General features: G+C 41.3%; 2 protein-coding genes across 3 annotated transcripts in view; both read left to right on the top strand.

Moving 5' to 3' along the window:
- LOC103464752 (pannexin-1) overlaps positions 1–3,885 on the top strand; it is a 4,456-nt gene extending 571 nt beyond the window's left edge. The window contains exons 3-7 of the mRNA XM_008409087.2: positions 994–1,115; positions 1,387–1,586; positions 2,306–2,807; positions 2,894–3,057; positions 3,163–3,885. Coding sequence (XP_008407309.1) covers positions 994–1,115; positions 1,387–1,586; positions 2,306–2,807; positions 2,894–3,043 — 974 coding nt within the window. The 3' untranslated portion in view covers positions 3,044–3,057; positions 3,163–3,885. The remainder of the gene's footprint in view (positions 1–993; positions 1,116–1,386; positions 1,587–2,305; positions 2,808–2,893; positions 3,058–3,162) is intronic.
- Positions 3,886–4,215: 330 nt separating this feature from the next.
- LOC103464757 (nuclear distribution protein nudE homolog 1) lies at positions 4,216–9,480 on the top strand. 2 transcript variants are annotated; one of them, XM_008409110.2, is made up of 9 exons: positions 4,216–4,364; positions 4,657–4,744; positions 4,813–4,966; positions 5,474–5,622; positions 5,974–6,110; positions 6,967–7,143; positions 7,232–7,317; positions 7,410–7,564; positions 7,651–9,480. In XM_008409110.2, the coding sequence occupies exons 2-9, from the start codon at positions 4,659–4,661 to the stop codon at positions 7,742–7,744; spliced, it is 1,038 nt and encodes a 345-aa protein (XP_008407332.1). In that variant the 5' UTR covers positions 4,216–4,364; positions 4,657–4,658; the 3' UTR covers positions 7,745–9,480. The 2 variants fall into 2 exon arrangements, with proteins under 2 accessions (XP_008407332.1, XP_008407324.1); XM_008409102.2 differs by having other exon boundaries at positions 4,654–4,744.
- Positions 9,481–9,945: the final 465 nt, after the last annotated feature.

The raw sequence follows: 9,945 nt of genomic DNA, 5'->3' as shown, positions 1-9,945 counted from the left end.
CCCCAGGACAGAGATACCACTAAAATAAATCCAGGGCTCCATGAATTGAAGACAGAAGCATAACGTGCTTGTGTTATCAGCTGGAACAGAAGTGTGAGAAGGTGTGGTTTTAGGTATCCACCCTTATTTCACAGTCGTTCAGAAAAGAGGAGCTTGTTTACATTCTTCTACCGGCAGAAGAATCAACTTGTTTCAGATTAAAAAAACAAAAAAAAAAACTTAGATAATGCATGTGATAAACATGGGAATAATACTTAAATACTCTCCAAGTGTAAGTTCACATTTCCTCTGCTGTTCTGATGGAGTACAAACGAGATAGACCAATCAGGATTTATCGATTACCGGATCTTGAACATGTCCATTAAGGGCTGAAATCCGATGCGGCCAGCAAATCAGCTCTCAGAAGATTGTCCACAACCGATCTTGTTCAGAGATGAGTGGATTTGTCCTTAAAGCCAGAGAAATCTGAGAGGACAGAGTGCCAGTGAATTTCACTGGTCTTACTCCTGCTAAAAGAAAAGAAATACGTTATCATTTTATGTAAAACATAGGATAGATAATACGTGCATAAGGCTGTACCTGCTTTATTAGCTATTTTCACTACAATACTATTGATGCTGGCTCATTACATGCAGGGAGAGGTACTGCCTTGGAAACAAAGTGAAAATGAATTATTTTGTTTGTTTATTCAACAATTTTCTGCCACTGGCATCATGGACATGCAGAGGGTTCCTTCAAATATTTTAGTTCCAAAGTCTAAGTCCAAGTGAGTGAGTGAATATCTGGGTCATGCTTTGTTGGATTCCTATTGAAAGGGCCCAGTCTAATTATAAGGAGTAATAATGCAACAAACGGCTCACAAAAAAATTGGGTCAGGAGTGCAAAAGAGGGGAGGCTGGTGATCATTAGTAAGGTTTTATTATAAATATTATTATTCTGATCTTTTTGAATGCCAGTCTGCTTTGATTCACTGTCTCTCTCTCTCTCTCTCAGGGACTCAGATCACCTGTTTTACTCCCTTCAACTTCTCCATGAAACAAGCTGTATATGTGGACTCTTTTTGTTGGGCTGCAGTTCAGTACCAGGCCGACAATTCCCCACTTTGGCTCCACAAGGTACAGTGTTGATGTGAGCTCTGGCCCAATAAACCGACACAAACGCTAAACATGAAATGGTGTATAGGGGACATAGTGACTACAGAACGTATTCTAAGCTGTTAACGTTCTCGAAACACCTCCGAAGATCTAGAAAACTAATGAGGTGTTTAGATGTCCTTCATTTTATGAGAGCGGTTAAGGTCAAATTTACAGAAATCAAATCAAAATTGCGTTCCTTGCCGTTTTATTCAAACCTGTTCTCCTGCTCTCTTTTCTCCGACACCCTCAGTTCTTTCCTTACATCCTTCTGCTCATCGCCATCCTCATGTCGGTCCCCGCCGCACTCTGGCGTTTCACCGGAGTGCCATACCTCTCGTCTGACCTCAACTTCATCATGGAGGAGCTGGATCGATTTTACAACCACGCCATTAAACTGGCCAAAAATTTGGCAACTTTGGACGACAGGGACGCAGAGCAGGACAGCCAGAGGTAGACAGGGGGGAAAAAAGAGTTCATACCCCCTTGATAAGCACTAACTTCATTGTGTTATAAAGAGATCTTATGTGACACAGGAACAAGATTGTGAAGAGGAAGAAAGAAATTATACATTGTTGTTATTGCTTTTTGTGCTTTTCAGCTCCTCTGAATCAATATTTTCGTAGAACCGTTTTTCACTGCAGTTACAGCTGGAAGTCTTTTGGGGGATATTTGCACATTTACAGACCGAAAACCTTTCTCCAATCTTCTTGTCAAAGTAGCTCGAGTTCAGTCAGCTGGGATGGAAAGTGACTGTGAGAATCAATCTTTAAGTCTTGTCACAGCTTCTCAAATCTTTGTGAGAATTTTGAAATATACAGATACAAACTGCTTTGATTTATAAAGTAATCTTTAAGCAAACAGCACAGAACTGGTATTTTGAAGGTTGTATTTATGTGACTCTCTATTCCTAGAGACCCACATAAGAAGCTATGATGCACCAAATGTGGCCCTCAGTGCTCTAGTGTTTTTCTGCTCTGTCAATTAAAAACAATACAGCTTGTGTTTTTTTTTAACAGGAGAAAATTATTTAAAAAAAATATAAAGAACATGTTGCGTGGCTCTGTATATAAAGAACAATTGTCAGTGTTACTGTTTTTTTGTTTTGTTTGTGCATTTTATTTAATATAAAGTTGTATGCTTCATGTAGATGTACCTTTGTCCTGCTGCAGTGCCTTGGATCTGGCTGAGGGCTGCTTCAAATACCCTCTAGTGGAGCAGTATCTAAAGACCAAGGGGTTCTCCTGCGGCCTCGTGGTCAAGTACATGGTCTGTCAATGCCTGACTCTGCTCGTCCTCTTGCTTTCCTGCGTTTACCTCTGCTACTACATCTTTCTGGCTTCGCTCGTCGACGAGTTCCCCTGCGACGTGCGCACGGGAATGCTAAAGAACGACAGCGCGATACCGGCCGCCGTTCAGTGCAAGATGGTGGCGGTGGGTGTCTTCAGGCTGCTCAGCTACATCAACCTGGGCGTGTACTTGCTCCTCACTCCTCTGGTGGTGCTGGCGGCTCTGGGGCCGGCGCGACAGAGCTCCAGCTTCCTGCAGGCCTATGAGATGCTGCCTGGGTTCGGTGCTCTCAGCAAATTTAAACCCATCTACAACGACCTCAGCATCTACCTGCTCTTCCTGAAGGAGAACCTGAGTGAACTCAAGTCCTTTAAGTGCTTACAGGTGAGTCCATGTCACACGATGATTGGATTAGTAGTTGCCGTGGATTTGTGTCTCTTTCACAAGTCATTTATGCTTCCCATAAACAGGTGCTGGAGTTGTTGCAGCAGTCTGCTGAGGAGGGGTTTGACACAATGTGCGTGCTGCAAACTCTGAGCCAGGTGAAAACTGATGTGTTTGACAGTCAGAAGATGGGCTCCATTACGAACATCTGTGAGATGGATAAGCCTAAAAATTAATTAGACCGATTAAGGTGGAATATTGCTCCTACTTTAAATTCTTCAAGATTTCATTTGGAATGGTGGGTACAGGTTTGGATTAACTTTTGTGATTTTTTTTTTGCCCCCGAACCTCTCAGCTCATACAGTTTCTGAAGAAGAAGAGGTGAAGAAGAGGAAATCTGAGAGGAGAATATGTGCATTATTTTCACCTAAAATGCTGGATGTGTAGATTTAGATCCACACAACAAGGACAGTTCCTGGACAGTTTGACCTAAATAAGGTTTAGTTGTTCCAAGGAAAGCTACGTTGGGTTTGGCTCAGGGCCTGTGGTTTGCCAGTGAATGTCCCGTCGATGCTTTGACAAGAATACAAAAGTTTCGTCTTTAATCCAAGATTGCTTTCGATGGAGAAAGCCTTAAGCAAAGACACAATTTCAGGTGCAAGGACCAACATGCACTCTTAACAGGAATAACTGTTAATTTTGGAGAAATTTAGCTGCACTTTTTGCATGTTTATTTATGTCTGAATGGCTTTTAAAACCCTTGTACTCAAGCTATCCTATAAAATGTGCAAGACCTGCATGGACGGCTTAGCTTAAACGTGGTTTAGGAAGAGCAATTACTGTATTTAGAGAAGTGTTGGTCGTGTAAGAAAAGGGAAACAACAGTAAAGTGAGATCGATAACTCAAGGCTACGGTCAAGATGACTGAATTTTCTTCAAGATGATAAAAGGACAGATTAGAACATTCTTGGACTTGAGCAGCTCTTATGTGAGAACGCTGTCGTAAATTAGATCCTAGTCAACTTTTTACTAACATTTCTGGGTAAAATAAAAGTACTTATTACAAGAAATAACAGCATTTAATGTGTTAGAAGTTGTTTGCACTGATTGTAATATATATAAAACAAACATTTAGTATGTGAAAAAATAAATAAAAAGAATTTTAAAAAATAAAGTCGTATTATTTATAATGAAGGCCTGAAGTTTTAAGATTGACATCTCCATACCAAAGGTGAAGAAATTAAGAAAAAAATTACGATCATCTCGCAGCACTTGTTTGAATTCAACAACCAGTCTGATAGCAAGAATCACTCATGACGATTATAGGAGACGTTGTCGTAAGCTAATATGATTGGTTAATGTCAACTTTACGTCATTTGCGGCGTCCAATAGTATCTAAACGTTAAACGTTCGTTTGTATTTGATTGGAGAGCTCGGTGCTGCGTTAACGTAAACGGAGATTAGTTAATGCAAGTCTTGAATCCGTTACAGTCTGATTCTCACATCGATAAATAGTCTCTTATCTGTAGTATGTGTTGATTTTCCAGTCGTAAACAGGTGAGTCTGGACTGTTTGGGGTTAGCATAGCGATGTGATAGCATAATACGTTCTGTTCATTTAGCTATCACGATTAGCTCCAGGTAGCTAAGCGCTAATACTAATTCTTGAACTCCACTTGTAATTATTCTTTTATAAAGTCATAAATGAGCACAGAAGATACAACTCTTATGTTGCTCTTTGACTACTGTGACAACGATCACGTTGCTTCAGATATCTAGCCATGTTAGCCTGTGCTAACGGGCGACCTTAAAGGCTGAAATTTCCCTGCATTTCATTATTAATCCAGCAGTCATGGTAGAGCCAACAGCACACTCATTTCCATCCCTGAAAGAGGAGCTGGAATACTGGAAAGAACAAGCACAAAAACACCAGCAAAGGTAACCACCCAGCAGTGTACTGTGTTTCCGGGTGTTTTGGGTGAAGTTGAACACATTTTCGTCACCAGGGCGGATGAGGCTCAGGAAGAGCTGCAGGAATTCCAGCAGATGAGTCGAGACTATGAGGCAGAGCTGGAAACGGAGTTAAAGCAGTGTGAAGGTCGGAACAAAGAACTGCTGCTGGATAACAACAGATTCCGCATGGAACTAGAAAGCATAAAGGTACATAAACGGACCAGACTATTGCTAATGACTACACTACAAAAGAAATGACAGAGAATTTGTCCTCACAACTTTTATTCAGAACACAGACCAGATATGAAGTAGCTACTTTTTGCTTTTCATACGGCACCTTATGAGCCTCCATTACACCAGTCTTTAGTGTATTTACTGAGTTTTCACACCACAAAGTAGTGCAAAAATGCAAAGTGGGAGAAAATGATTATTCAGGTGGACTACATACATGTTTTAGACTTTAACTGTAAAATAATAACTTGAAAGCCAAATAAAATATGCTAATTAATGAATGTAATGCCCAAAAAATGTGGACAAGTTCAAGGTTCTGAATTCATTTAAACAGGAACTGAAGGAGAAAGTTTTAAAGTATATTTTTAGGTTATGCCTGGACAACACTCTTCATTAATAATACACGATGCTGCTCCGTATTGATTGACCTATGACCTTGTGAAGCTGAACATGTCAGCTGATTTTTCAGTGTGCCGTCTGCAGGAGAAATTCGAGGCGCAGCATTCAGAGGCCTTCAGGCACATCTCAACACTGGAGGACGATCTGGCCGAGACCAAGGCGGTCAGAGACCATCTACAGAAGTATATCAGGGAGCTAGAACAGTCCAATGATGACCTAGAGAGGACTAAAAGGTCAGTGTTTTTGTAATTACTATACTAATTTAGTTACACCTTCAATTCAAACATCTTAAGAAGATTTTTCTTGCTCTTTTTTTTGTTTGTTTTTTAATGCTTTATTCTAGATTGATCGCTCGTTTAAAGATAAAATGTCCGTTTTCTGGTATATATAGAGAGGAAAAGGAGCAGTGTTTGGGCTCATGATGAATTGGTAGCACAGGTCAGGAGGTGTTGCTTAAAATAGGTACTGCAGAGAAACATTTTCTTGCTTTCTACCATTTAAAGCAAGTACAGCATTGTACAAAATGTACTAATCGTAAGCGGTGAAACTGACTTTTTTTTTTTAAATTGCGAACTCTGTCACAGGGCTACCATCATGTCTCTGGAGGACTTCGAGCAGCGCATGAACCAGGTCATCGAGAGGAACGCTTTCCTGGAAAGCGAGCTGGACGAGAAGGAGAACCTGCTGGAGTCCGTTCAGAGACTAAAGGATGAAGCCAGAGGTATGCAGACTCCTAGCCTGGTAAAAGCAGTTCCCTTGTCCTTCGCTGTTTGCTTCCTACAGAGGATCTGGGCTCTGTTGAGAAACGATTGCGTGGACTTTCTTGAAGTTTTAAATTTCGCCCAGTTGCTAACGTTTGCTCGTGACGTATGTAGTTTGACGATTCGACACGAACAAGCTTAATGGGAATTTCCTGCGTTGTAAACAATCGCCCTTCACTGCAAAGAGCGAAGTGCCGAGCTGGACGAGGCGGCCGTTGATGTCAATTCAGTAGTTGAAAGCCTGGCCGACGCAGACCGAACGGCTTCGTTGACTTTCTCCACTGCCGTTGCTAAAACCGTCGGACTACAGTTCTAAAACAGCGTTGAAAATCGATGTCATTGCTCACAATTGGTAGAAATTCTACCGAAGACGACCCAAGTCAGGGGGAGAAAGCCCAGACTGTGCTGGAAGAACTTTTTTTTGAGTGGAATTGCACAGGAAGTCAATAAGCCAGGCTGGCAGACTTGTAGCGCTGGAGTCGGTTTTAACCTCTTACGTTCTACATAATTTGACAGCTGGCACCAAACAAGGATCTATTCATGCACCAGGAAATTAGGAGCCAAATGCAGACCCAGCACTGCTTTAGCCATGCTCAAGATTTTCTTTTAAAGAAATCTGTTGTCAGACTACTCTGTTTATTCTCAGCTACTTCGTTTATAGACGGGAAGCTCTGTTTGTACCACATATATTTTAAAAGGGATTGTTTTTTTTTTCTAGGTTAAGATGCTGTGCGGTTGAACATCTGAAATATTCAAAATGGTTGACTAGTACAGATTTACACATGCACACACACCAACTGGCTTTGTTTGTGTCAGACCTCCGCCAGGAGCTGGCCGTCCGTCAGAAGGAGAGACGGCCGTCCAGCAGCCTGGGCAAAGACTCAGACCGCTCGGAAATGCTGTGCTCCTCTCCGCCCAATCCGTCCATCCCCATCATGCCCTCCAAACCCGTGGCCTCGTACATGACGCCCCCTGCCTCCAGCATCCGCAGGGGTAAATGACAAGACATTCACAACTACGAGCTAGGACCAAGTGATTCAGGTTCTCACTCTAAACTCAACAGCTGCCTTTTATTTTCCAGGAGACGGTCTAACAGGAACCCCTCTGACCACATCTGCTAGAATATCTGCACTGAACATTGTCGGGGAGCTGCTGAGAAAAGTTGGGGTAAGATTGGACCTTTTTATATAGATATGTAAATAAATTCTTCTTGTTTCTGGGTTTGCATCTTTGACCCGACTTTGCATAATCGCTGTCAGAATTTGGAGTCGAAGCTTGCGTCCTGTCGAGACTTTGTCTACGAGACGTCCTCCAACAGACCGATGCTCCCCGCCGGGCCCTGCAGCCCTTCAGGTTTAGACGCGGGTCCTGAGGTCCAGGCCAGCAGCTTCAGCCCTCCTCCTCAGTACGACAGGTCAGAAAGACGCTGGACGGGAGGAGCTCTACGTGAACCAAGCCGTGTGGCGAGTTCTCATGATCCAGTTTTGGCTTGTCTTTCAGTCTGGTGAAGCGGTTAGAGTTCGGACCGGCTCCTCCCAGAGTTGTATCCCACAGTCCCCAGTCTCCGCAGGGAGGGGTGAAGATCCTGCTGTAAGACGGTTCTACAGAACCCGGTACTCTGAGCTCAGCTCGTCTGCCCTAGTTGAACAGAGAGAGCGCCGTTTTCGGATCAGGAGAAAAGCAGAGCGACTCCGCCCATCAGCGCATGGACTCCCGCTGCCTTAAGCTCAACATATAACCACAGAAAGCTGCTCCACGTTCTTAACGAGCCCACCGCTCATCTCTTCCACTCTTATCTACGCAGCCGTCTGCGTCGACGCTTTCTGTGACGGATCAAAGCACACCTGACTCTGACTTAGTGAAGCCGCTGCGCCTGCCTATCGATCGCGACCTACACGGGGGGGGGGGGAAGGGAGGGGAAGAGCGACGGCGACTACAGCCGTCTGGGAGATGAGCCTGGAACAGGGACCAAGAACCTGAACTTGGGTTTTAGCTAACGTTGTGTTTCTGACCAAACTGAAGCTGTGATTAAACATAAATGGATATAAATCCATTGGGTTGGGTTTTTATTTTTTTTTAAATAAGTTAAAATATCTATCCTTAATATTTAATCTGGTGTTTATCCCAACCTGCTTCCATTTCATACCCATAAAACCATTAGTGTATTTTTTTAAATGAATTAAATACAAGCAGTCACTTAAATGCTCAAATGACACCTTTTTTTCTGAAAACCTTAGATTTGTACCCTCTATTGATTTGTGATCACAAATCAGTGGAATCAATAAAAGTCCCAGAGTAACCTGCTTCCAGTAGATTAGTTATTATTCACACAACCACATTTCTTTTCAGCTGATGATAGCATTTACCGTTTATTGTGATTAACCAAAAAATATGAAATGGTAAGGGTAACAGCATTTTGAACTATAATAGAATAATTTTATTTTGATGCATTTCTTTTAAATTTTGTCTCAGTTTTCAGTAAAACCTAAGGCAATAATTGATACCAGATTCATATTGACTCGAGACTTGAAAGTGTCAACCAGCTGTCCTTTCAGACAGCTGGTTGGCAGTGTGCAGCAGCACTTTGTACACTTAAAACAAAAAAAACCTTTTAACCCTTTTACTGCCCAAATTTATTTGCAAGTATATAAAGGCACAAATTGTTTTGTTTTGTAAAAAGAATTAGCATAATTTGATAGAATTTGTTAATGTGGCTCCAGTAAGTGTTGAATGAGCATCAGCAGGCAGAAGTGGAATATTATTTCCAACATTGCTAGATGTAGTTTGAAGCAGCTTCAATAGTCTAAGGTGGTGGCGCTTAGTAGGGATCAGCTTCTAATAAGGTCTGCAGAGGTTTTAAAAAGATGTAAGATTTACAAGAACCCTTGAATCTTCTTTCATTGTTCCTGGGGTTTAAAATCTCTTTAATCACACATGAGTAATTTTTTTTCTTCCATCCATTCCAATGCCCCTCCTCCAACTATTGATGCACATTACTGGTCAGGAAGCTGAAGTTTTTCTCATACTTCCAGAAAAGACCAATTTGACTGATAGTTTTTCCATAGTCAAAATAAAAACTACATAAGGAAATTACTTCCTGTTGGTAATGTCAGCTTCTTCCCTTAATAAAATGAGTGTCGACTCCTTTCATTATTTTGTCTTCTAATGAGAGAAAAAATATTGAGCTCTTGACAGATGCAATTTATCATCTTGTAGATTTACGCATTTCTGCAAAATCTATGCTGTTACAGATTTTCAGGCAATTATAGCATTTAACTTGGCACCCATGCACTTCTGAATGTACAGGTCTTTTGAGCATCGAGGGTTATGTTTAGGGGGAGAAAAAAAAAAGTACAGATAATATTTAAGTTTTAAAATGAGGTTGTTACATAGCCAATATTTGACATTGTATTTTTAACAGGACGGTGTATAATTAAATGTTTGCCTGTAAACTGAAAAATCGTAGTTTTTGATCTCATGTTCATACATTGATTTTTGTATGGGTTTTTTTTCTTTTTTTAAAAAGAGGCAGATCTGATTGGGATTTAAGCTGTGACAAAACTGCACATGATGCCTGAATGTAGTTACTGCAATTGAAAGGAAATTCTCAGAAGTTTACTTTTCAGTCCAACAGTTCTGATATGTTTAAGTAACAAAATAAAGATTATTAAATACACCATCAGCTTTTTCATTATGAGAAGGTGCATGCAAGGCTTACCTGGAAAACAGGAATTTGTGAGAATTTCACACTTGATATTAGTTTGTACAGTGAGCATAAATCAGAAGCACTCAAGT

Source organism: Poecilia reticulata, linkage group LG1 (assembly GCF_000633615.1).
Source record: "Poecilia reticulata strain Guanapo linkage group LG1, Guppy_female_1.0+MT, whole genome shotgun sequence".
NCBI lineage: Eukaryota > Metazoa > Chordata > Actinopteri > Cyprinodontiformes > Poeciliidae > Poecilia > Poecilia reticulata.
The sequence above is the reverse complement of the archived record's forward strand: the minus strand, read 5'-3'. Positions and strand labels throughout refer to the sequence as shown.

Bases quoted from the DNA above. Each gene is read 5' to 3' on its own strand.
- LOC103464757 (XM_008409110.2), top strand. From the start codon at position 4,659: ATGGTAGAGCCAACAGCACACTCATTTCCATCCCTGAAAGAGGAGCTG. The intron at 4,745-4,812 runs GTAACCACCCAG...TTTCGTCACCAG, and splicing joins GCACAAAAACACCAGCAAAG to GGCGGATGAGGCTCAGGAAG. The intron at 7,318-7,409 runs GTAAGATTGGAC...AATCGCTGTCAG, and splicing joins AGCTGCTGAGAAAAGTTGGG to AATTTGGAGTCGAAGCTTGC.